This window comes from Chiloscyllium plagiosum, unplaced genomic scaffold, assembly GCF_037043375.1.
Source record: "Chiloscyllium plagiosum isolate Xiang-an unplaced genomic scaffold, Cpla_swu_hap1 HiC_scaffold_10, whole genome shotgun sequence".
NCBI classification, from domain to species: domain Eukaryota; kingdom Metazoa; phylum Chordata; class Chondrichthyes; order Orectolobiformes; family Hemiscylliidae; genus Chiloscyllium; species Chiloscyllium plagiosum.
Genome location: NW_028270148.1, coordinates 114,206,345 through 114,233,282, shown reverse-complemented (window position 1 = coordinate 114,233,282; position 26,938 = coordinate 114,206,345). Strand labels below are relative to the sequence as shown.

The following is a 26,938-nucleotide window of genomic DNA, read 5'->3' as shown; positions in this document are numbered from 1 at the left end:
CCCATCTTAACAGCACACCTCATGTTGTTCCTCACCTTTTTCCCGGTAGCCGTCCATATTTCTTAAAGTAATTATCCTGTGCTGTTTTGAAAGCCACAGTTGAATTTTTTTCTGTCACATCTGAGCAATGTATTCCAGAACCAAACCACTCACCTTGGTTTCAAGACCAGAATCTAATTCTTAATGTTAAAGGATTTCTAATGTAAATTATTTATAAATGCACTCCAGTCCTTTGCAGTATAACTGACTCACTTTTAGGACCAGAGGGCCTAGTGTCTGATAAGGAAGAATTTCTTGAGATTTGAGTCCTTGGGACTCCTTGTCACAGAACTGTGGGGGCTGAGTCCTTATTTATGTTTAAGGTTGTGATAGATTAGTGATTTTTGGGAAGATTTGTAGCTCAGGTTGAGGTTCTCGATGTAAGTTTGCTCGCTGAGCTGGAATGTTTGTTTTCCAATGTTTTGTCATCATATAAGGTAACGTCGTCAGTGCTATGTCCTGCTTTCTATTTGTGTTTAGATTTTCTTTGGGTGGGTGATGTCATTTCTGGTCCTTTTTTCTCAGAGCAAGGTAATTCGGGTCCAAATCCATACTTTGAGACAACACATCCATCCTGGGATAAACCAAACACACACACACAAGAATTCCTTGAAGCATGGCAATCCAGCCAGCACTCTATCAACAAGCACATTAATTTTTGACCCCATCTGCCTTCTCTGAGGAAAAGGCTAGAAATGAGATCAACCACCCAAAGAAACCTAAACACAAATCGAAAGCGGGATATCCACTAGCACTTCACTGGAGGCTCACTGATGTGACCTAGTATAGTGACAAAATGTTAGAAAACAAACCTTCCAGCTCAGCGAGCAAGCCTCCATCCAACTCAAATAGATTCTTGGTCATTTGGGGAACCAAAGGTTATGTACAAAATACAGGAAAGTGGACGTGAAGAATGTCAGATCAGCCATCCACCTGATGAATGGTGGAGCAGTCCCGAGGGACTGCTAGTCCACTCCTGCTCTTCTTCCTTATGCTGTTAAGGGAAATTGTATTACACCTGCTTTGAATTGAGCAGAGACCTAGTCTGTCTCATCATGTGGTTTAATCAATTTCACTATGGATCTAGACGCCTGGGCTGATTCCAGGTGGTAGTGTGTTATACATTCAATCTGGTTTGGTTTGTTTTTGGTCAATGGTACATGATAACCTTTGAACAGATGATGTCATAACCTTTACAAAAGCATCACATGACAAATGCTGGGAACATTAAATTAAAAGCATGCTCAGCAAGTCTTGCATCATCTATGGAAAAGAATGGACTTTATGCCTGTGCAGATTCTGGCAGAAATGTCACATTCTTTCGCTCCACAAATTCTCTCTGATCTACTGACTATTTATCATTTGCTGCTGTTTTGTAATCTTTGTTCTGTGCTTGTTTTGATATTATTCATTAAGGTACTAGCGAACCTGAGTGCTTGACATCCATAGCTGTTCTGTAAAAGTATTTGTGCAATTCTTTGCCAGACTTGTAAAGACACACAAGATATAGGTGCGTTGACGAAGGCTGCAGACTTTGTAAAGGCTTTTGTTCTTGGATTCCAAGTGGAGGTGAGTTCATGCACTGAGGGTGGTTAATGCTAAATATCTTGCAGTGAAGTAACATGTACTCCTCTTCAATTACCAATAAATACCAATGTTTTGAAACAGTACTTGTTTAGAATAGAGGTTGAATGTTGTTCAGTCAGAAGAAGCGATGGTGTCATGGTGTTACCACTGGACTAGTAATCCAGAACCCCAGCAGTTGTGTTCTGAGGGTATGCATTTAAGTCTGACTATGGTAGATAGTGACATTTAAATTCAGTTACAATCTGGCTTAAGAAGCTAATGGCTCCCATGTAACCTCTGTTGATTGTCATTAAAAAATTCACCTGGTTTACGAATGCCTCTTAAGGAGGGTCTGTATAAATATGAACCACAGCAGTGGTTGACTCTTAACTGTCCTCCAAGCATTAATAGTCAGCAGCATCTACATCCCATAACTAATTTTATCTAACTTATCCAAACCTTGCATTGATCAGTTATCTGAATGAAATACTCCCCGCCCATGGTGTTCAGACAATTAAGGTTGCCCTGTATTTGGCCTTCGTGCCATTATAGTTTTATTATCCTTTAAAGTATTGAGGTTTGTTGAAATTCTATAATGATCAATCGCATTAACACGGGGGTGGCTTAGTGGTTAGCACTGCTGCCTCAGAGTCAGGGACCCGGGTTCGATTCCAACTGTGGGTGATGTCTGTGTGGGTTTCCCCTGGGTGCTGAGGTTTCTTCCCACAGTCCAAAGATGTGCAGGTTAGGTAGATTGGCCATGCTAAAGGTGTGTGGGTTAGGTGCATTAGTCAGGGGAAACATAGAGTAATAGGGTAGGGGAATAGGTCTGGGTGGGTTACTCTTCAGAGCGTTGTTGGGCCAAGTGGCCTGTTTCCACACTAGGAATTCTATGACACTAGGTGTTGTATTAGTAACTGATCTGCAATGAGAAGCAGAAGGGAACAGTTAAGAATTGTGAAGGCCTAGACATCTAAACTTAAGGAAAGCCTTATAAAGATACAATTCAGGATTTTTTGTGAAACTAAAAGTTCTAATGGTGCAGTTTAACATTTATCCACAAAATTGAACCCTTAACAGGAAATGGTTTAATGCATTCTTTGTCCAGCAGAATGCAAAACAAGGTTTCATGTTTATTCCATCTTGTGGGAAGATGGTGGCATACTGGCAATGTCAGTCGACTAGCACAAGGTAATGCGATATGTTCAGATCCTACCACAGCAGTGGGAGGAGTCTAAATTCAGTTAATTAAGAATGTGAAACTACTCTTGCTAATGGTGACATTGATTATTGCCATCAGTTGTTGCAACAATCTATTTGGTTTATTAATGATACTGGTCACTCCAAGCCTGAAAGTGATATAACTGTGGAGATGGGTTTCAGTAGCAGTAGAGATAATGTCACTCGGATCCACAACAGTGTGGTTAATTCTTAACTATTCTTTGTTGAAAGACCATCATAAATGGGCAGTAACTACAGGCCTAGCCAGTGATACTCCGATCCCATGAAAAATGGAGACACAAATCTATAGTGTGCTAGAACAGAGACATTGAATCTTGTGCAAGTGGAATAGGCAATTTGAATCTTGATTTAGCATCTTACTCAGGAAATTCAATCTCTAGTTATGCATTTTTTAATTGTTAAACTTGCAGTGCATAAAATTCACTTATTTTATCTATTTATATAGGATGCCTTAGCATTAATTCGGTTGGATGACCTATTCCTAGAAACATTTGACATTACAGATGGTGAGTTTATTATGGCTGTTGTTTCATCGGTATCAAAATTGATTTTGACTGTGATAAAGTTATGGCTTGTTAACTTGGTTCTGTCAGGCATTGCTGGAACTCCATTATATATTTATATTAACATCCCGAAAGGTTCAAGGGTATAAATAGTCATAAATTGACTTACAAAGAAATTTTGGAGGGCTAGAAGTAGGTTTAGGAAAGACCTTAAAATAATGAAAGATGTGGAGAAGTATGTGGTGGGAGGCGATTGATTTAATGCACAAAGTTGCAATTGAGTGAAGAATTGTTGGTGCTGAACGCTATTTTGAAGGAATGCAGTTTTTTGGATGTACTGGGGAATGCAAGGAGCCAATAGTAAGGCTGGAAGAGCTTTGTGAGGCTGTAATGCATAGTCATAAAAATGAGGAACATCTTTTAAATTGAAATTGATGGGAAAAATTTGGTTTTTAAATGAATGATTTTAGATAATTTGAAGTGTACAGAGGATGGCAGACTAGGGTCACTCAAATCTGGAAGTGACAAATGTATAGCGATGTGTTTTAGTAGCAGTTCAGCTCCACAGGCAATACTACCAATGGAAGGTGGAATTTGTTTTATGACAGTTGGGGGAAATCTCGGGAAGCCTAACTTCCTTTCAAATAGGAATAATCAATTCTCAACATCTAAACTTTTTATCTGGTTATGCATTAAGTTTGAAAGTATAAATAGAGACAACAATTCAGACTTGATTTCTTCCTCCAGTGAAACCATTAAAAGGTGACCACCTTTCCAGGGCAATAGGACGAATAGCTGGTAAAGGAGGAAAAACTAAATTTACAATAGAGAATGTAACAAGAACAAGAGTAGTTCTTGCTGACTCGTAAGTATACAATCATCTTGCTTTTTAATTTTCTCCGTGTGGGATTAGCATTAAAAGCTAAAACATCAAGTAAATGTTTTATTAACCAGCACCTATGCGACCAGTTGATCAAGTCCTCATAATTGATGTAAAAACACAGGCTAATAGAAACCTAATGCAGGGTAGACCCATCGCTGTTGTGCTTTATTTGCAACATAAATCACTTAGATAATAATGCATCTGTGCCGGCAGAGAGCCTTCTCACTAGCACCTTCAATTGACTACTCAGACATTGCAGAGGTTGCAATACTACAGTAAACATTTTGGTATTTCAGGTGTATAATTTTTGCTGGTTTATCGAGGGTGCCAGTTAAAACCAGGTTTGCTGTACCATTTCCTTAATGTTCTTGCTGGTGAAATCAAGTGATGCAGTGTGTTTTGTCTTAGCTGGGAGACATCCTGCATTTTGGATTGTGATGAATCACCTCTGGAAAATGCATAATAAGTAATTACAAGTATTTCATTTCTGTTGTACCTTGGCCAAGTTAAGAAATCCATAGTGGCACACTGGTTGAAATATAAGGATATGTTAGCATTGTGATGTTGGAAGCTAATCAAAACCAGTCTTCAACTTGCCAATTGTGCAAATTCCACTATTTTCACAAGCAAAAGAAGGGACATACCCAAGGTTACTACAGGTGGTGAGGGAAGAGATTGCTGTACCTTTGGCAATGATCTTTGACAGGAAAATTTGGCTGTCTGAATACAGAATTGGCTGGCCCTTAGAAGACAGGGTGGTAGTAGATGGAAAGTATTCAGCCTGGTGTTCCACAGGATTCTGTTCTGGGATCTCTTTATGATTTTTATAAATGATTTGGATGGGTTAGTAAGTTTGCTGATGACACAAAAGTTGGTGGAGTTGTGGAGGACTGTTGTAGGTTGCATTGGGACATTTAACAGGATGCAGAACTGGACTGATAAGTGGCAGATGGAGTTCAACCAGGAAAGGTGTGAAGTGATTCATTTTGGAAGGTGAAATTTGAATAGAGTTAAAGGCAAGATTCTTGGCAGTATGGAGGAACAGATGGATCTTGGAGTCCATATCAATAGATCCCTCAAGGTTGCCACCCAAGTTGATAGGGATGTTAAGAAGGCATATGATATGTTGACTTTCATTAGCAGGGGGTTGAGTTTCAGAGCCGTGAGGTTATGCTGCAGCTGTATAGAGCCCTGTTGCGACCACACTTGGAATATTGTTCAGTTCTGGTTACTACATTATAGGAAGGATGTGGAACCTTTAGAGAGGGGGCAGAGAAGATGTACCAGGATGCTGCCTGGACTAGAGGGCATGTCTTATGAAGAAAGGTTGAGAGAGCTAAGGCGAGAGGTGACCGGGATGATGAGACATAAATAGTGAATAGTCAGCCATTTCTGCCCTGGGGAAAAGAGTCTATCATAAGGGGGCATAATTTTAAGGTGATTGGAGGAACATTGAGGGGAAATGTCAGAGGTCGATTCTTTACACCACGTAGTGGGTGCATGGAATGCCAGTGGTGGTAGTGTAGTGGAGTTAGGGACATTTAAGCAACTCTTGGATAGGCACATAGTAAAATGAAAGGTATATAGGTTAGTTTGATCTTAGAATAGGATACAAAGTTGGAACAATATCAAAGGCTTGTACTGTGCTATGAAACATCCTTTTTAAAAATGTACACCATGACTAATTTGGATATGCAAGAACGAGGACTGGAGCAGATGAATTATTAAACTGTATTGTATTTGATACTACAATACAGTAATGCTAGACTATAAGGAAGTGTAAATACGTGACTGAAGAATAGACAGTATATTTCAATGCTGGTTTCTTGGAAATGCGATCTAAGTTTGTTTTTCTCTGAAGACCTCTTACGAGACAGTGGTTTGAAATATACTACATGCTTTTCATTCTTATTAGCAACCCCCTTATTCACTTGTATTTTTTTTAGAATGCTAAATATAGCTGGAGACTAATATGTTGAGTTGAACATGGAGCTGACTTCCAAGAAGTATGATGTGTTGTGTGAATTATTGTTTTAATAGGAAAGTCCACATCCTTGGTTCTTTTCAGAATATTAAGATGGCTCGGACAGCAATCTGCAACCTTATCCTAGGTACGGTATTGATCTTAATCTGCAAGCATTTGGAAACTAGCAACAAATGCATGGAATTCCTTTTAAAAAGTAACATCCTGTCAGCAGTAAACAATTTGGGGAAAAAAAGTTTATTTCCTGTTGCATGATCATATTCTAAAGTGTCTGTTTTTGTGTTTTGCTTTGATTAAGTTGACTACTGGACCATAACTGGAATACACTAGTTTCTCAGAAGCCTCTAATATCTTTAGGAAAAAAAACTGGTCATTTGTAGGGTGAATAAGTGTTCCCAGTTGTCAAGGCTATGGAGGCCAGGTCATTGAGTATATTTAAGACAGATAGAAAGGTACTCAAGAACCAAGTGTTACAGGGAGAAAGTGGGAGAATGGAGTAGAGAAACAAATCAGCCATGATTGAATGGCAGAGCAGACGATGGGTATATGGCCCAATTTCTGCTCTTATCTTTATGGTAAGAATGAAAACCTGAATATTCTGAGCAAAGTCATCAATAAAAGCAGAATACTTTTTTGCTGGGAAACCAAATTCATATTAGCAACTCCTTTGCTGCCTAGCCTTATTTCAGTAAGACTATACATGGAGTTTATCCAGCATTACTTTAATCAATAGTCACAGGTGAGATGCCAGAAGACTGGAGGTTGGCTAACGTGGTGCCATTGTTTAAGAAAGGTGGTAAGGACTAGCCAGGGAACTACAGACCGGTGAGCCTGACGTTGGAGGGAATCCTGAGGGACAGGATGTACATGTATTTGGAAAGGCAAGGACTGATTTCGGGATAGTCAACAGGGCTTTGCGTGGGAAATCATCTCAAACTTGATTGTTACTTTAAAAAAAAAACCTGAGGATTGATGTGTAGATGTGATCTATATGGACTTCAGTAAGGTGTTCGACAAGGTTCCCCATGGGAGACTGATTAGCAAGGTGAGATCTCGTGGAATATGGAGAACAAGCCATTTGGATACAGAACTGACTCAAAGGTAGAAGACAGAGGGTGGTGGAGGGTTGTTTTTCAGACTGGAGGCCTGTGACCAGTGGAATGCTACAAGGATCAGTGCTGGGTCCACTAGTTTTCACTATATAAATGTTTTGGATGTGAGCATAAGAGGTATAGTTAGTAAGTTTGCAGATGACAGCAAAGGTTATCTCCAATTACAATGGAATCTTGATCAGATGGGCCAATGTGAGGTGCTGCATTTTGGGAAAGCATACTTAAAGGTCTAAGGCAGTGTTGCTGAACAAAGACCTTGAAAGTGAAGGTGGCATGTTTTCTTTTAATGGTCAGAGTACAGGAGTCATGTTGCAGCTGTATAGGACATTGGTTAGGCCAGTGTTGGAATATTGCATGTAATTCTGTTCTCCTTCCTATTGGAAGGATGTTGTGAAACTTGAAAGGGTTCAGTAAAGATTTGCAAGGATGTTGCCACAGTTGGAGGATTTGAGCTATAGGGAGAGGCTGAACAGGTGACCTTTAGAGGTTTACTCTCATACCAAGCAGTTAGGTTCAGGTTCACTTCAGTAAAACATCTTTGCATAATGTGAATGCCAACACTTATGTTTTGTATTCAATCCTGTCACTGTAGCTGTCTGATTTAATCTAATCATTTTTAATTACAGGGAGCCCTCCATCGAAAGTTTATGGCAATATCCGAGCAGTAGCAAACAGAGCAGCAGAACGCTTCTGATTATGCAATTCGTGTACAGTGATCTCAATGCACAACAAATTAAGGAACTGATTTGGGAGTATTTTTCTTTAATACCTATTTATTTTACAGAATGTTTTCCCCTAGTGTACTGGCATTTACAAGTCAGGATTGAACAGAAATAAATTGTTCTACTTTGCACAGCTTGTTATCAGTTACCATGATCATAACTGCTTGATTGCTAAGAAATTAAACTTTTGTAGGTACTTTCATAGGTGTGATTTGGAACAGCATTCGACATCCATTTGTTCATTGCTGCATCTTTTGTTTTTGTTAAGACAATTTCAGATGTATGTACTAGAGCTTAATGTTACAAGATGACTTTGCTCAGGCATAAGACCTCAGTCTACTGCAAACTACAGTAGATGAAGCAAGGCTTGGTTCAAGTTAGGAATGGAGAAAGTGAGGTCTGCAGATGCTGGAGATCAAAGTTGAAACTTTATTGCTGGAACAGCACAGCAGGTCAGGCAGCATCCAGGGAACAGGAGATTCGACGTTTCGGGCACAGGCCCTTCTTCAGGAATGGACAAGGTTTCCAGGGAAAGATATCCTTTAAATTTCCAGTAAATGTTGAAAAACTCAGCAAGTCAGTGTAACAGTAGACTTGACATTATGATTAATTCTTTGGCAGAACTGGTCTAAGTCATACCAGACTCAATATTAACCAAGTTTAACAGAACTACTCTCCCTCAAAAGTAAGCTAATCAGACAAAGAAGGTTCAAATATTTTATTTTCAATGTACTTACAGATGAAGGTTCCAATAATCCCACAGCATATGATGCAACATGCAGAGAAGAAAACTCAACATTCAACATTTAACTGTTTTTTCTCCCCCCTACACAAACTAAAAACATTCCCACATAAGGAAAAAGATGTGTGCTCTACGTTGGACTGCAGTCAACTTATGCACAAGCAGTGGGAAAGAGCATTCCCTCCATGACTAACAAATACTTATGTACAAGTAAATTCACAGAAGACTAGATTCCCCTTGAAACAGAGCACATGGCAATTGACAGTGGAGCAGATAGAACTGGCTATGATTACGAACCATGCACTGATCCAGAGGAAGAAAGAGTATAGTTAGTGGAGTTCTTTTTCTTCAACATTTACCAACATTTGGCAACTTTTATATGAACATTGCAATTTATGTAAACGAGGAATATTTCAATCTACATGCAAAAGTTAATCATGCAAGGACACCAAGCACCTGGATCTCTCACACAAAGTCAGAGCCCACCAGTGTGCAGCACTTAGCTGAAGGAACAGCAATGGGAGAGAGCTACATGAATGATTTGATCTTAGCACAAAGCAGTTTTGACTGCTTCCCTTTTCCCCATAACAGATTTTAAAATGAAGAGACTGGATTACATCAATTATAGAAAGTATTCTTGGTGTAAGTTTTGTTTTTTCCTTAATAACCTATCCTAGAAAGCCAAGGGGATAGTTTGAGGGAAAAGGAACTCTAAATACAGTGCATCGTATTGCACTTGAACAAACTGCAATCAGACAAGGAAGAATAATTTCAAAAACTTTAAAAAAATTACAACTTCACATGTGACAAGAGGATAACCAGGAGGTATAACTAACTAACTTTGAATGTAAAGTTTTCTCCTGAACAAAAGACCACATTAACAGATGCAGATTATTAAATTTCCCGTCCAAATACTGAAATGAACAGAACTGCATCTTTTTTAAAAAGTTTGAGTGTAATTGGGATATTTTGTTCTGAAACATGTCCCTGCAAGGTCAAAGTGTAGTTTAAATCTGGTGAGACTTCAAAAACAATGAATTCTGATAAAGTGTCTTACTCACCAACTTACCACAACAGTACACAAGAACATGCCATAATTATCCTGCCATTTTACTTTGAAGTCTTGGCATCTACAATATGCTGGAGTAGTTACCAAGAGGAACTAACTAAAGAGACAGTTCCTAATAAAGGAACCCAAAATATGGAACATTCATTAACAAAATGTAAATAATTGTGACCAGAAGCAAAAATGTTCAAAAGTCAACATACCAAAACAAGAACAGTGAAAAAAACCCTGTTCACATGAAAACTATTTTTCAACCATTTTTAAATTTATTACCAGACATGAAATACATATAATGGGAAAGCAAATAAAAACACAATGTTATGACAGAAGTATCTTAAAATGATTTGTGTAATCCATGCTTGGCACTTCGTAGACTACCTTTTGTTTTATTATTTCAAATCAAGTCTCTGCATCAAGTTTTATTAAAGCCCAAACAACTACTTTTACATTTACAAAGCTATAGATATACTTCCTTGTTATAAAAGATGAGAATGAAATAAATAAGAATCCAGCCCCTTCCCCTTCTCCACCACACTGAGATGCTCCTTTACAGCTGTCCTTCAGACTTTTTAAAGTGCTACACTGGGTTATTGAGAGAATTGAAGTTCAATAACACTTAGTTGGCTTGAGGCTCATGTTGGAAAAAGTGGCTTCACAGAGAAAATACTTCCATTAAATACACAGAAAGCATTGCTGGACATCTTGAGCAGATCTTCAGAAATGGAGAAGAAAGCAGAAGTGTTGGGTAGAGCCTTGAAAGAGGTCACACATCAACAACCATCTTTTTGTGGATGTCTAGGCCTCCTACAACCTGGATGGGAAAGTACAAATGGTAAGTATTTGCCTCAGTCATTGGACGATACAGAGCAGCAAAACATGCAACATCTTGGATAATTAGGAGACAGGCTCTTTAAATCATCAATACATACAGTCTGTTCTGATAGAAAACAATAGTTCCATTCCTGTGCGATTCTGTGTTAAGAAAATCACATAATACCAGCACCATTTAAACCGATGGGACTATAATCACATTATAGCCAATACAGGTAAGTTCACATTCTACAAATTCTTTGATTGGGTTGTAGCCAATTCGCTTTGAAGAAACATGCATTATAGCAGAATCAATAGTACAAGCCAGAAACATATAACAACAGATATTGGAGTCCAAAATTAAAATTGCTATATCACCAGAGCATGTTAATATGAAAACTCCTATTCTTAACTAGCAAGATTTGAATAAAAGATTTCTGTTTTAGCAAGACCTCTGCATTAAGAAAATTGCAGTATATTGAACCATTTTATAATGGATTGCCACTGTAATCATTTCAATAAGAAAATCAAAATTCAGAAAATATTACAATATGAATAAGGAAGTCTCATTCCAGATTAGCCATAGATGTGTCTACACCAAACTAAATAGATTCTAATATGCCAAGATTGTGTTTCACATAACTGGAGTAAAGTTCAATTCCCATTTTGGGAATTATAGGTTCTTACTCTGTAGTTATATAACCAACAAAAGGTATGTCCCTCCATTTTATTTTCTTCAATCCCACTGCTTTTGCGTTTCAAGCAAGATGAGCCTCATCTTAGCACTAACCTTCAACATACTGCAAGACAAACATTTCTTACATTTTGTACAAAGTCATGAATATCTGCAATTTATGTATTACAACAGGTCAGGTGGGCACAGCTGTCAGAACATAGTGACTGAAAAACAACTTGAGCTTCTCGATGGCTAGTGCAAATGCTCAGTCCACCTGTGCTGAGCTGGCCAAGAGTAGCCAAGGCAACAGTTTGCGCTGCTGGATTGAGAACATAAATACACTTAGGTGCAGTGACACCTCAGCTGTCAAGTGTACACATTTGGATAGGGGAAGAGCAGCACTAGGCTCAGTTGCAGCTCTTGAAACAGCTGATACAAAAAAAAAATCAAACTAATAAAGCAAACCATTATGGCATCCGTTCACATTTTGACTATGCATCCACCGTTGGAGTATAACCTGTGAACTGAGGAACCGAGGCTCAACATATGAAAACTGCATCAGAATGTTGCAGTAATACCACACAATCTACTTGTTCTGTCACAAACACCACAACCTTTTCCACTCCACCTTAATGACCCAATCCAGAATTCAAAGGCTACCAAATTCAAACTAACCTGCTTAGCCCTGAACAGCTGATATCATCTTGTGTTCAGGATGGCTGACTGACCTATTAACTCATCCATTTTCAGTTCAAAAACATCAACAAATGCATATGAAGGAGAATCCATTTTTGCTAAGGAAAGCTACCATTTAGCATCCAAAGCACCATCTGTGAGGTCTGATGTGCTAAACGTATAGGCCTTTTTCAGCTATATTTGGATAGTAATGCTCAGTATATGGATTGTTCCAAGCTACTGTCCTCATTTGTATTTACATCGTCTGGCAATGAAGTATATGATAAACTGGAACTGGCATAGTCTGTGTCAATTAACTGAGCATTGAACTGTGGACTGTTTCTCAGTGGCAGTCACTCCTGGAACCATGTTAGCAGGTGAGTACATGCCATTGCTGAAGACTATTTCAGTCAAGGAGCAATGGTGAATTTGAAGGAGAGGAAGCCTAGACACAAAGAATGTACTCAAACATCATTCCACATGGCTGGATCATGATTTAACTCTACATGCATCTCATGATTGAAGGGAAAGCCTCGCAGACAATCACAAATTTTCCCAGTGATAAATAATTTCATTTTTCAGCAGCACTGGTGCTGGAGAATGAAGTCTATTGTAAATTAAACTGCCAGGAGTAAGCTCCCCTTCAAATACTTATCAAGGTTGCTTTGGCTATGACTTGACCAAGCAGGAAAATGAATTTTAAAAAATTAAATCCAGTTAGTCAAATATTTCAATACTCCCAACAGCATTAAAATTTGACATTAATAAAACATTTCCCTGATAAGGTGTCTCATATATCAATAAAATTCAATAAAAGCATGTCTAATTTAATGGTCAATATTTAAAAACTTCTCATTTTATCTTTTATTAACAGAACAAATCTAATAACTTAGCAATGCTCTGTTCTGGCAAATTGTTCAGACAAGGAGGTACGCAAATGCTGCAGCATGTTGTTATCCAGAAAGCAGATTTACTTACTGCACAAAACTCTTCAAAAGATATTCTCCCATCTCCATCTTTATCTGCATTAATTATGGTTTTGTCTACAATTTGCTGTAGCTGAGTGTCTTTTAGATTGTTCCCCACCATCATCTTCAACACCTGGAAAAGCTCTCCATTAGAGATGTACCCATCCTTATCCATGTCATAGATGCGGAAAGCAACTGAAAAAGAAAAATAGTTTGAATTGCTGTTGCAGTCATGACACTGTAAAACTCAATTTTAAAGGTTTTACTTTAGGAATCTTCTAGACAATTTTGAGTTACTTTCACCTTTGGGTTGAAAATACATTTGAGCAGATGATCATTAATTCATAATGGGGGAAATGCATTTTCTACCACATGAAGAGTAACAATATAAATTTCAAGATGTGTCTGAACATTTTTGAAGTATTCAGCTAATATTCATTTTAAAATAGTTTCTACGGCAACACAGTGGCACAAAGGTTAACACTGCTGCCTCAGCACCACGGACCCAGGTTCAATTCTGGCCTTGGGTGACTATGGAGTTTGTATGTTCTCCCAGAGTCTGCCTGGTTTCTGCCAGGTGCTCTGGTCTGAGCGAAATGCTGTTGGGAAACTCGATCAGTCAAATGACCTCTAATCTGCACTGTAGGGATTCTATGACTTAACTGACAACTTATATAGCACCTTTAACATAATAGTGTGCTCAAAGGTGTTTTGCAATAGCATTATAAAATAGTCAGATTAACTAAAGCTTGGGCAGAGAGGTTGTGTTTCAAACAAAAAATATCTTCAAGGAGAAAAGTAAAGGGTTAAGGAAGACACGGAGGGAATTCCAGAGTTGAGTTTCCTGGCAACTGAAAGTAAACTTGGCTATAACTTTAATAATGCTGCACTTCCTGAATATTATTACACAAGTGGCAGTCAAAATTATGTGTTCACATCCCTAGAGTTGGGCTTGAGCTCACTGGCTTCCTGGATCAGGGGAAAAGAGTACTTCTCACTCAGCTTAGGTCAATCAATACCCAGAAGGTTCAAAATTAAAATTAAAATGGAGTGGCTTTATCCTCTTTCGAACTTTAAATGGTTAAGTCCACAAATATTTCAATTACCTTCAGTACCAAACAATAAGCAATGCAGTCAAAGGAAATATGCATTAATCACTCAAAATTCAAGTACACTAAAATCATACTTACATCGCAATTTCTGTTCTTTATCACCTTTGACACTAAATTGGGAGACGCCTTCAATAAACTCTACAAGAACAATTCCATAACAGAGTTGGTTGATACTTTGAAACAACCAATCACAAAAGAAACTAATCATTTTTAAACAATAATCAAACATTGCATTCCAATTGTTTCAAAATGCTTTGTAAATACATGGTTATTATACTCAACATCCAAATTCAGGGAGTCTTCAAACTAGCATCGTATTCTAGCTAACTTTAACCCATTTTTCTCATTCACCTGTTCAGCAATGATATTTTCACACCTCAGGAACAGGTGAGACTTGAACACGGGCCTTCCAGTCCATGGTTCAGGACACTACCAGTGCATTACAAGAGGTTCCCTTTTGCTCACTAAGAGACCAGCTTTTACTTAAAAAGGGTTAAACTGAATCTAAGTTTAACCCTTATTTTAAGGAAAGCTTCCTCCTTGGTGAACTGATAGCGTTCATCACACATTCACATATGGGTGGAGAAACATCTTGGAAAACTATTCCATGAAGAACAAATACTGCATTGAGTCCAAACTGAGCATGCATAAATTTATGCAAACAAATGAGCAACCAGTTTCTCATCTTGACTGCTTCACTCATTTTGACTGTTTCATGTGTTTTATCTTACCTTAACTATCAATTATGCAGATGGATGGTTATTTTTCATTGGAGGGTATAGAGTGTGCACTCTTGCTGAATCTCAGTAAGTTGTAGCAATGACAATAAAATACATCACACCTTCTGAAGAATGGCCTTTTATGAAAAAAAACTGTTGCCAAACATATCTGAAGTCCCTTTGCCCAATACGAGGAGAGTTTTCTGTATTGCACATTAACAACAGGGAGTGATGTCCTATTCCCTACTTATAACAATACTGTCTGGTTACTCGAAGTCTAATTGTCTTCAGCACTGCACAAACACAACAAGATATTAAATTTAAAGCCTGCCTTTGTGAAATTAAAATAGAACAATTATGCATTTCACAACTTTTTGAACAGAAAATATTTTAAAAATTGGTTGGATGCAAATTGATTCAAGGAAGCTCATTCTTAACAGGGGCTTCAGTTGGGTCCTATGCCACTCCAGAGTCCAGAGCCACCAGTCACAAACTATAGGCTGGGGAATGTACACTCAGGCCCTCCTGATTCCAATGGTCAAGCAGTTCTGCAGTCATTGGGCAAATTTGAATGCACACACCCTGCTGTTTACAAGCTGCTCCTCCATACACAACCTTTTCACTAAATCATATTAGCAGAACCACACAGCAGTGACTTGATTCTCCAATTAGAGGGTCTGATAGTTTGTAAAACAGTTAATTGTTACTGACAAAGCAAGCTTTGGCAAAGAACTACTGCCTTCAACCCAAGGAGGTGGGAAAAAAAACCCATTTATTCCTGCTGTCCTGTCTTTTACACTTAAATTACAAAAGTGAAACAGTGACTGATAGCATCCAAATGAACTCTCAAACTATTTGACTCATTTTGTCAAACCTTCTGCAGGATGGTACGTTAGGATTTGAAACTTTTAGAATTATAATTATAGCACCTGCACATTTTGATGCTGCTTATGACTGAAGTGCAACATTTAATCTACACATAAGGCGGCACGGTGGCTGAGTGGTTAGCACTGCTGCCTCAGCACCAGGGTCCCAGGCTCGATGCCAGCCTTTGGTGACTGCCCGTGTGGAGTTTGCACATTCTCCGTGTCTGGGTGGGTTTCCTCTGGGTGCTCCGGTTTCCTCCCACAGTCCAAAGATGTGCAGGTCAGGTGGATTGGCCATGCTAAATTGCCCATAGTGTTAGGTGCATTAGTCAGGGGTAGATATAGGGTAGGGGAATGGGTCTGTGTGGACTTGATGGGCTGAAGGGCCTGTTTCCACACTGTAGGGAGTCCATTGTATTGGATGTGGAGAGACCACTTTAAACACGCCACACAGAACCAACAAACAAAATTAGAGGCAGAAAGTACCCTAAAGTTCAGACAAATTCAACAACTCATTTCAATTTCACTCACCCAATTCAACATTTCAAACTTTTCAAAGAATTGCAGAAGTCTTATGATGCAAAGCCCACTCAGTCCATCATGCCTGCATTCAAATCATCTAGTGCCAACCACCTGCTTTCTCACCATGCCCTCGCTTACTATTTTTTCTCCAATTAACCATCCAATGCCCCCCTGAATGCCCCAAATTGAGCCTTCCTCTACCGCACTTCCAGGCAGTGCAATCTAACTGCTACCTCGAGTGAAAATGCTTTTTCTCACATCACCCTTGCTTTTTTAGTCCATCAATTAATTTCCAGACCTAATAAATGCACTAGCTACTCAACATTTCTCCCAGTTAAAAATGCTGACATCTTTTTGAGGAGGAGTTGAGGCACTGGTTTTGTTCAATATTCAGTCAAAATATAAAAACGAGTCACTGAGTATCCTCCACTCCAACCAATCCCTGCTGACTCTATCAGAAACAATCTAGTCCCACCTGCCTTTGCCTGGGCCATATCCCTCTAAACACTTGATGCTCATGTATTTATCCACGTGTCTTTTAAACATTGCAATGATACCTGTATCCACCACTTCCTCTGGAAGTTCATTCCACACATGAACCATTGTGTTTAAACAAAAAAATTGCCTATGTCTTTAAAATTTCTTTTCTCTCACCTTGAAAAATATACCCCCTAGTCTGGAAATCCTCCACCTTCAGGAAAAGACACCTGCCATTCACCTTACCTATATTCTTCATTATTTTATAAGCCACTATAAAGTCACCTCTCAATTTCCTACATTCTAGTGAAAAAAAGTCCCAGCCTATGCAGGGTCTCTCATATCTTAAACCCTTCATTCCTGGCAACATCCTCAAAAATCTTGTGAACCCCCTCCAGCTTAATAAAATCCTCCTATAACAGGGAGGCTAAAACTGTGCACACAACTCCAGAATAGGCCTCAATAACATCCTGTAGAACCTCCACATAATATCCCAAACTGCTACTCTCAAAAGGAGTGAGCAATGATTATCGTTAACCCTATTTTCAAAACTATTGCATATACTCTCTTTGCCTTCCTGATCTGCCTCTTAGGAATGCCCTGACACTCTTTATATTCTAAACATTATGTTGGAGAGCTGGCACAGACAAGGAGCTAACAGGTTCTTATTGCATCATACCAATTCTGTGATGCAATAATCCAAGATTAAAGATAATATAACACTACATCAGTTACCAATTTCTGAAAACATGAACTCAAATGTAAGTTGCAGTATCTTGGTGCCTGTAAAACCAAAATGTTATAACCGGCATTTATGTGGTAGTTATCCAAATTTTTCAAGTACATACAAGTTGCACTTGTTGGAACTTGAATACTTAAATTGGTATAAATATTAGTAGCCACATATTCACATGCGGGGCTCTAATCTTTGCAAACAGAATTAACAAGTCCACTTGCACCTTTGCAGATAAACAAAAGCTTATGGGCCAAATATTCCCTTGTGTATTTACCATGGCAATACCTTGACCAAAGCAGAGCTGCCTGGTTTAAGTTTAAATGAAAGGTTGGTAGTTAACTATTCCTTGGCATATTCTCTATGGTAACACCTCTAAGAATCAAATTCCATGTGCCAACCAAACAATCTTCTCATACAAGGTGAGATGTTGCCCCGAGATTTGATACTCTTGAGATTCTGTCCTAATGAGGGCAAGATGAAAAACTTCAATAGCATGTCTCTTTGACCAAAACTAAGCTTCCGTACTTCTAAACAATTAAATATCAGCTAGCTCAACATTTACATAATTCCAATGCTCAAAATACCATGTCAACTATATGCAAAATTCTACCTAAGATGAAAGATTCCAAATAATCCATAACAACGCAAACTGTAGCCTCGCCTGTGGATAAGGGAAAGAAATGTATACAGTGTAAGTAACTGTCTCAAACAAAGGGAATGTCAAAGAATAAGACAGATCCCTCAGAGCCCAAGTGTACCAAATTCAGCATATGACTAATTACAGCAACTGATGAGCTCATCACGGACAAAACCTGTACAAGCCCTTTGGGGCCATGTTTTTCAAATTTAAGCCAAAGTGTTTCTTGCTTTGAGCATGCCTGTAACAATGTTAAATACTTTAAAGAAAACCACTTTTTTCAAGTACTTATACCAGATATTCATTGAAAAGGAGCAACACCATTCCCCATTATGGAACTGAAACAGGACAATATATTAGCAGTTGCAAGGTTTGTAGCTCAGGTTGAGGTTTAGGGTGTAGGTTTGCTCGCTGAGCTGTAGGTTTGATATCCAGACGTTTCATTACCTGGCTAGGTAACATCAGTGGCAACCTCCAAATGAAGCGAAGCGGTTGTCTCCTACTTTCTATTTATATCTTTCTCCTGGATGGGGTTCCTAGGGTTTGTGGTGATGTCATTTCCTGTTCATTTTCTGAGGGGTTGATAGATGGTGTCTAGATCTGTGTGTGTGTTTATGGCGTTGTGGTTGGAGTGCTCTAGGAATTCTCTGGCATCTCTTTGCTTAGCCTGTCCCAGGATAGAGGTGTTATCCCAGTCAAAATGGTGTTTTTTTTTCATCCGTGTGTAGGGCTACGAGGGAGAGAGGGTCGTGTCTTTTTGTGGATAGCTTGTGTTCGTATATCCTGGCTAACTTTCTTCCTGTTTGTCCTACGTAGTGTTTGTGGCAGTGCTTGCATGGAATTTTGTAGATAACGTTGGTTTTGTCCATGGGATGTACTGGGTCTTTTAAGTTTGTTAGTTTTTGTTTGAGTATGTTGGTGGGTTTGTGTGCTACTAGGATTCCGAGGGGTCTTAGTAGTCTGGCTGTCATTTCTGAAACTTCTTTGATGTATGATAAGGTGGTTAGGGTTTCTGGCTGTGTTTGGTCTGCTTGTCGTGGTTTGTTCTTGAGGAATCTGCGGACTGTATTTTTTGAGTATCCGTTCTTCTTGAATAGGTTGTATAATGGTTCTCCTCTGTTTTCCGAAGTTCGTCTGTGCTGCAGTGTGTGGCGGCTCGTTGGAATAGTGTTCTGATACAGCTTCGTTTGTGTGTGTGTTGGGATGGTTGCTGGTGTAGTTAAGTATTTGGTCAGTGTTTGTCGGTTTTCTGTATACGCAGGTTTGTAGCCCTCCGTTGTCCTCTCTTTTGACTGTGACGTCCAGGAATGAGAGTTTGTTGTCGGTTTCTTCCTCCTTGGTGAACTTTATGCCTGTGAATGTGTTGTTGATGATGTTAAATGTCTCTTCTATCTTGTTTCATTTTGTGATGACAAAGGTGTCATCTACATAGTGGACCCAGATTTTTGGTTTGATGGTTGGTAGGGCTGTTTGTTCTAGTCTCTGCATTACCGCTTCTGCTATAAATACTGATAGCGGAGATCCCATGGGTGTGCCGTTGGTTTGTTTGTAGATTATGTTGTTGAAGGTGAAAGTGGGTGGTGAGGCACAGGTCCACTAGCTTCATGATGTTTTCATTAGCAATGTGATTGATGGTGGTTTGTGGGGGGGGGGGGTGAAAAACCAGGAAATGACATCACCACAAACCCCAGGAACTCCATCCAGGACAAACACATAAATAGAAAGGAGACAACAGCTTCGCTTCACTTGGAGGTCGCCACTGATGATGTTACCTAGCCAGGTAATGAAACATCTGGATATCAAACCTACAGCTCAGCGAGCAAACTTACATCCCATATTAGCAATTTCACATCTCAAAAGCTCAATCATCCAGGACTGTCAGTCTGCAGAGGCCAGTCATCTGAAAGTCAACAGGGAAGCAGATAGTAAAATATAAAATGAAAGATTTAGAGGGATATGGGCCAAATGCAGGCAAATGGGACTTGTGCAGTTTTGAAAATCAGGTTGGCATGGATGAGTTGGCTGAAGGGTTTGTTCCATGCTGTATACCTCTACGATTTTAGTACTGGAATAGAAAGTACAGAATTTCAAGTTTAAAAAATACAAATAGAGAAAGACTGCACATGTGGCAACACCACCACTAGGTTGAGCGTCATGCATGCATGCACGCACTAAATCACAATATCTATCCTGAACTACTGTGCAGGTGCAGGAAAAAAAAAGAGGGACTAAAAGAAATACAGGTGTGTCATTTACAGATCAAGCAGCACCTTGTAAGTAGCACAATGCACTGCAGTACATCTTAGATAATTGTTGCCTTACAAATTACACTAGCTCATTTAGGATTATCACACATCAATGGGTCCATTATACAAATACCACGACAAGCCTGAGAAGTTAAAAAAAAAAATCTGATGCTGCTTGTCCTTGGTTTGACATTGTCATTGCAATCTGCTTCACTAGTATGGTGTTACTCTCCTGGAGACATTCCTACCTCCTCAGTTAAGACAATTTATACCAAAATAGATACTACAATGTTAGTATCCTTCAGTAGAAAATTCAGCACAGCGTTACAGAACTGGCTCGAGGTCACCATCTTGAATGTTTTGGAAACATTCACAGAGAAAAAAGGAGAACAGGACGAGTACACCTGAAATATTTAAACATTGACTTGCATAAAATTGTTAGCAGTATTACCTTAAGAGGTTTAAAATGTTTTCACCACATTTAGTGGAATTGTTAATGTGGTAGGTTTATTTTTTCTTTAAACAAGTCCATCCTAAAAGAGTTTACCCTAAATGTAAAAGTAACACTTAGAAGCACTAACTGCAGCAATTTCCTCAAACATCCATTTTTAAAAAAGGACCTCAAATAAATTCTGCCAATCGCAACCATATTTTCACCCACGCCTCAACCAAAAGGAAGACCTGAGCCTGCACCTTTGAGTGAAAGTTGCTTGAAGCAAATTAATTTCTCCTCTATGTTATAATAATGGTACTTTGCTGCATTCATATAGTAGGATAGAATAAGTTGATAAGTTTAAGACTATATTCAACATCCTTATGGAGATGGTGAAATGCAAACCCTCACCATTTATTCCTATGGAATCACCTAAGCATTTCATTCAGCAAACGTCAGGACTCCCAATGTAATATCTATTGCACCTAACATTCCAAAATTAACAAACATTCTGCCAGATGATGTAGCAAATCATTCTAAACTATTTACGGTTTAGAAAATGTCAAACAAAGGCAGGCTATCCCTTGCTGTGCGTCAAGCTCAGATTATTGAGTGTTATTTTTATAACCATGGAAGTGGAGCTTTACATTACCTTCAACTAAATCCTATTCAAGGTCTCAGGGAATTACATCAAAAGACTTCACATGACCAGATGGGAGATGAAACCAGCTTAAGGCTGATGCAAACTGACTATACTTGTCAGTCACATCTCAATCTGGGTAGAAATCTAACACTCAGAACATAATTTTTTGGGAGAAACTGGCTCCTTTTACAATCGTAAACTACTTGAGTAATTTAAGTCAATTTGTATTAAGGACTTCTGAACTAAAACTGTACTTCTAATACCTGTCCTGAAGATAGATTTATTCTTAGAAAAACAAAAGACACTATTCATTCCTTTAAATCTAGGAAATTATAGGTAAAGGAACATTTGTGAAATGAACTTAACAAGTTGAGACAAAACAACTGAAGAAATATTCCATTAGTTGCATCAAATATAAACTTGCATCAAATATAAACTTGCATCAATGTCTGATAAACAATTCTTAAATTAGCTGAATTGATCTCTAGACATAAATAAAAGATAAAAGGTCCCATAGTTCTTTCTGGATCATAGGGCTTCCCTCTTATTACACAGAGATAACTGGTGATTGTTTAACCCAAGGATCACCATACGTCAGGCAAGGGGAGTGTTTGAGAAAGAGAGCCCTTCATGGTAACCTCAGAGTAGGAATTGAATCTACACTCTTGGCATTATTCTGCCTTACAAACCAGCGTGCAGCTAACAAAGCTAACCAACCCGAAATAATTAAAGCACAGGCAAATATGGTTTACTGAATCAGTGACATATCTCTTGGCATTTGCACAATTTCAGGCATGATTTTAAAAAAATTGTTTCTATTAAACTGTATTTGAAGTAATCACAACGTTTATGTTTCAATCATTTGAACAGAGGAGCCAAGTTGAAGCAAGAAAGTTTCCCCTATGGAATACAACTATTTTTTGATCCTGAAGAGCCCCATCTCCCAAACAATTTTTAATCTATTTTGAGTTTTAAAAAAAATAGTTTAATCTTCAGAGTTTTAACTTGATTGTTAAAGATTTTAAAGTTTCCAATGATAAAACCTAATACATCTACAATCAGTGTTGAAGCAGTTTGTTCATTTTTCTATTTTTTAATTAGCTTTTATCAAACAAAATCTGATTTGTTTTGTACATCAAATTATAACTCGATTGCTACATTGCAAAATATAGGAAAATGAAATAGGGATGTTGATAAAATAGGCATGGTTAAAAATTGGTATACTTCACTTGAAATTTAGCAGCTCAACTGTATAAAATTGATACACAGATTGGAACCTTTTGAAATCGAAGGTGCAATGCTGAAATTACCAACATATTAAATATTACAAATTCAATTTACTCAAATCATACAAATTTAATATAATTTTAAAGGATATCCAGAAAGCCCAAATATTCTTGGAATAGGTGATAAAATATTAAATACTGTCCCAAATCCATGACTTTCCCAACGGCTATGTTTAAAAATTCAGATACACTAATGTACTTAACATATATAGAACATAGAACAATATACTTGGTAACTAAACAATTGCACTCGTACTAAAAAGATGCTTTTGATTTTGTGGCACATTGAATTATGTGCTTGAGAACGTATCAATTCTATGGAGCTCTGTTAATACATACTCATCTATTTTAGTACTGAAAAATGTGCCTTACAATACAATTTTGACAAACGATAAATTAAGCTTGAATCCTTATTAGTATATTAAGATTCAATACACAGCTCACATTAAAGGGTAAATAAAAGTGAAGATGAATCATTGATGAATTATCACCATTTCCCTAACATTAAACACCTTGCTTCAACAGTTGAATAATTTAAATTTGGAATTTCTAGTTTAAGGTCTGCAGTACAAATTCTCCAAACCAGATTTTCAAAATTAGATAAATAATATGTTTTATCTTCTTAATTTCAGTAAGCACATTTTCCTATGCAGAAAATTCTAAACATAATAAACCTTTCTTGAGTAATGTTAACAAACAACTTGAATTTATTTATTAAGCAATGCAATAATATAATTTTTACATGAACACTTTATATTCATAGGTTTCCTTTTAAAGAGCAAGCAGAAATGCAGACACGAAACTAAAACTTTTTGAAAATTAAACATTTTGCTCAAAAACGTTTTCAAACTTAATTGCTGAAAAGGACCTTACCTTTAAAGTCAACTTCACCATTTCCATCGGTGTCAAATATATCTATAACCCGTTGCACTAGAGGGTTCTGTTGCAACTCGGGTAGGGACATAAATTCTTCTACACTCAATGAGCCAGAATTGTCCAAATCCAGTTTCTTAAACCGCTTTCCTAGCCGTTTAATCTCATCAGCATCAACTGAAAAAATAAAATCGGTGTATTAATATCTTTTGCATACAACGCTGTAACCACCAAAAGGAGTTGGAAAGTAGCTCCATTTTCTTCACAAAACTATAGGATGGATGAAGATTCAAACTCCAGGTATACAAATGTTCCTCTCCATGCCAATCTAAATTCAGAAGTAGCTCTTTAACATGCTGCTCACCCAGGTTCTTGCTTGCCCTGGCCTTAGCCATCTTGATCCAGTCTCTGCTGGTGCAATGCTGACAGCAGACCCAGACAATACATTGGTTACTAACTCCAAGCTTCAGTCGATTGTCATATGACCCAGCTGCTACAGAGATTAATCAAATCCTTGTTCTATCCAAGGAGTTGAGGAGTCTGGCTTTCGTGCATTTGAGCGAACAAAAAGCCAATTAATCTTTAGCCAGTGCAGGTAGAGATTTGGACATTGTTTTGTTTAATGATTGAATGGACTTGGTGCTTTCAGATCAAACACACCATGACAGCTTCTATACTTTAGACACTTTTGATTCCATGTACAAGAACAGTTTGGACTGTATATTGTTCAAATCCATAGCCTTTCACAAACAATAGAAGGAAGCAACATCTAAAATGAAACATGAAAAATGAGACCATGGATTGACCAGACATTTCAGAACAGATACAGGCTGTTGGAGATACATGACAAGCCATGAAAACCTAGCCCCACCCCTCCCGTCACCCCTTATGCAAGAGGAGGGTGGTCCTGTTTGGAAGACAAGAGGAAGTGAAGGATCAGGGATGTTTCAAACAAAGAAAACATGCTCACCTTAAGATATTAATTATATCAGCTGAACACTGAGGAGATCAAAATAGATTATGCAGTTACCCTCACATATGTTTGTTTTAATGGACTGATGCACTCCCTTGCACATTTTGTTGATTGAAAAATATCTAAAAAGAGATATTTAAAATGGAGAAGCAATAAGGGTTAAGGACAATTCGACCCTCATCCCTTGACAGCTCTCAGTAAATGACAAATTCCAAAGATCCCACTAAGCTCACAGCAGGAAATTGCGCACAACAGCAAAACATCTAGTCGTCAATCATTCAAATGGATGTGGTGAAGCTCAGCAGTTAAGAGGTGCGGCACGGTGGCTCAGTGGTTAGCACTGCTGCCTCACAGCACCAGAGCCTCGGGCGACTGTCTGTGTGGGTTTCCTCCCACAGTCCAAAGATGTGCAGGTTAGGTGAATTGGCCATGCTAAATTGCCCATAGTGTTAGGTGCATTAGTCATGGGTAAATGTAGGGGAATGGGTCTGGGGGGGGGGGGGGGGGAGAATTGCTCTTCAGGAGGGTTGGTGTAGACTTGCTGGGCCTAAGGGCCTGTTTCCACACTAGGGAATCTAATCTAAGACCAATAGCCAGCAAATTGTGCCAGTTGATATAAATGATATATCTTGCTTCAACATCAACTTCTATTACAAAACCATACAAAAAGGCTAAAACATGACATGATAGAGAAACATTTGGAAGTGGCTATGCACTTTGAAACAAAAAATCCAACTGGATAATTTATGACATAAGCCTCTGCAACCAGATGGCAGATGACACTAAGATGGATGGAGTAGCAGATAGTGAAGAGGACGTTCAGAGAATACAGAAGAATATAGATAGATTAAAGAATTGGGTAGAGAAATGGCAAATGCAGTTCAATCTGGGCAAATGTGAGGTGATGCATTTTGCAAGACTCAATTCAAGAGCGAACTATACAGTAAACGAAAAAGTCCTGAGGAAACGATGTAGAAAGATCTGGGTGTTCAGGTCCATTGTTCCCTGAAGGCGGCAATGCAGGTCAATAAATTGGTCGAGGAGGCATACAGCATGCTTTCCTTCATTGGCTGGGGTACCGAGTACAAGAGTTAGCAGATCATGTTACAGTTCCATAGGACTTTGGTTCAGCCACATTTGGAATACTGAGTACAGCTCTGGTTGCCACATTACCAAAAGGATGTGGATACTTTGGGGAGGGTGCACAGGAGATTCATTAGGATATTGCTTGGTACGGAGGATGCTAGCTATGAAGAGAGGATGAGTAGAAAGAGGTTGAGGGGGGAACTGATTGAGGTCTACAAAATCATAAGGGGTATAGACAGGGTGGATAGCAGGAAACTTCTTCCCAGCGTGGGGGACTCAATTACTAGGGGTCTAAGCTCGAAGCAAGGGGAAAAGTTTAGGGGAAATATGCGTGGAACGTTTTTTTACACAGTGGTGGGTACTTGGAACACATTACCAGCTGAAGTGGCAGAGACAGAAATGATAGCATCATTTAAGATGTATCTAGACAGATACACGAATGGACAGGGAGCAGGGGGATACAGACCTTTAGAAAACAGGTGACAGGTTTAGAGAAATCTGGATTGGCGCAGGCTTAGATGGCCAAAGAGCCTGTTCCTGTACTGTAACATTTACTTTGACTGGAGTAACAACTACAAAGTCATAAGGAATGCAGGACACTAAATGATTCTTACTCACACCATTGTTACAAATGGCTAATATCATTCAAGCAAATTAAAACAAGCAGTTGACATTAGCAAATTTGACTAACTTTCCAATAGTTACCAGTCCTGTCAGAAATAGTCGACAATCCAGATCCTACTAGGGAGGATGAATATTAGAATCTCAAAATCCTTTTGAACAAATAATATTACAGCCATACTCAAAGTCCTTTCAAAAACATTCAAGCATTCCAATAATATTGTTCATAGTAGCAGTGTGCACAACAGACTCTAACCTAACACCTTTAATGCATTATCTGAGCTGAGATGTCACTTTTTCTTCATACTGATAAAACTTTTAAGTTATCTCAGGACTATGACTTGAAAGTAGTTCTAGGAATTACACATTAAATCAAATCGAAACCTACAACTCCATTCTCAGTGATTAAAGACTTAACAGCAATCGAAGTTTGTTTAAAACACCGCATCAGTTGTGTGGTACTTTTATCTTTTACTATAAATTCTGTGCGTTATGATCCTGCCCCACTAGTTACCTGACAAAGGAGCAGCGCTCTGAAAGCTTATACTTTCAAACAAACCTGTTGGGACTATAATCCAGTGTTTGAGAATTTTTTTTTTTTTTTAAATCAAAAACTTTGTCCACCCCAGTCCAACTCCAGCACCTCCACATCATTGTCTACAAGATGCATTGCAGAAATGCACCCAGGTTCCTCTAACACTACTTTACAAACTCTCAATC

At 38.5% G+C, this 26,938-nt stretch overlaps 2 protein-coding genes across 4 annotated transcripts in view; one reads left to right on the top strand and one right to left on the bottom strand.

Annotated features, from left to right (window-relative positions):
* The window catches only part of pno1 (partner of NOB1 homolog), a 17,710-nt gene extending 9,530 nt beyond the window's left edge, over nucleotides 1-8,180 (top strand). The window contains 5 exon segments of the mRNA XM_087991760.1: nucleotides 1,525-1,608; nucleotides 3,293-3,353; nucleotides 4,098-4,215; nucleotides 6,274-6,344; nucleotides 7,956-8,180. Coding sequence (XP_087847886.1) covers nucleotides 1,525-1,608; nucleotides 3,293-3,353; nucleotides 4,098-4,215; nucleotides 6,274-6,344; nucleotides 7,956-8,023 — 402 coding nt within the window. The 3' untranslated portion in view covers nucleotides 8,024-8,180.
* A 574-nt stretch (nucleotides 8,181-8,754) lies between these two features.
* Nucleotides 8,755-26,938, bottom strand: part of LOC122553113 (calcineurin subunit B type 1) — a 70,640-nt gene continuing 52,456 nt past the window's right edge. For 2 of the 3 annotated variants that reach the window (XM_043696664.2, XM_043696663.2), the window contains 4 exons: nucleotides 23,539-23,715; nucleotides 14,179-14,238; nucleotides 12,999-13,183; nucleotides 8,755-10,670 (listed from right to left, as the gene is read on the bottom strand). In XM_043696664.2, the coding sequence (XP_043552599.1) occupies nucleotides 10,623-10,670; nucleotides 12,999-13,183; nucleotides 14,179-14,238; nucleotides 23,539-23,715 (470 nt within the window). In that variant the 3' untranslated portion in view covers nucleotides 8,755-10,622. Of the gene's footprint in view, nucleotides 10,671-12,998; nucleotides 13,184-14,178; nucleotides 14,239-23,538; nucleotides 23,716-23,902; nucleotides 23,995-26,938 lie in introns of those variants that run through there. The other variant, XM_043696665.2, reaches the window with a different exon arrangement.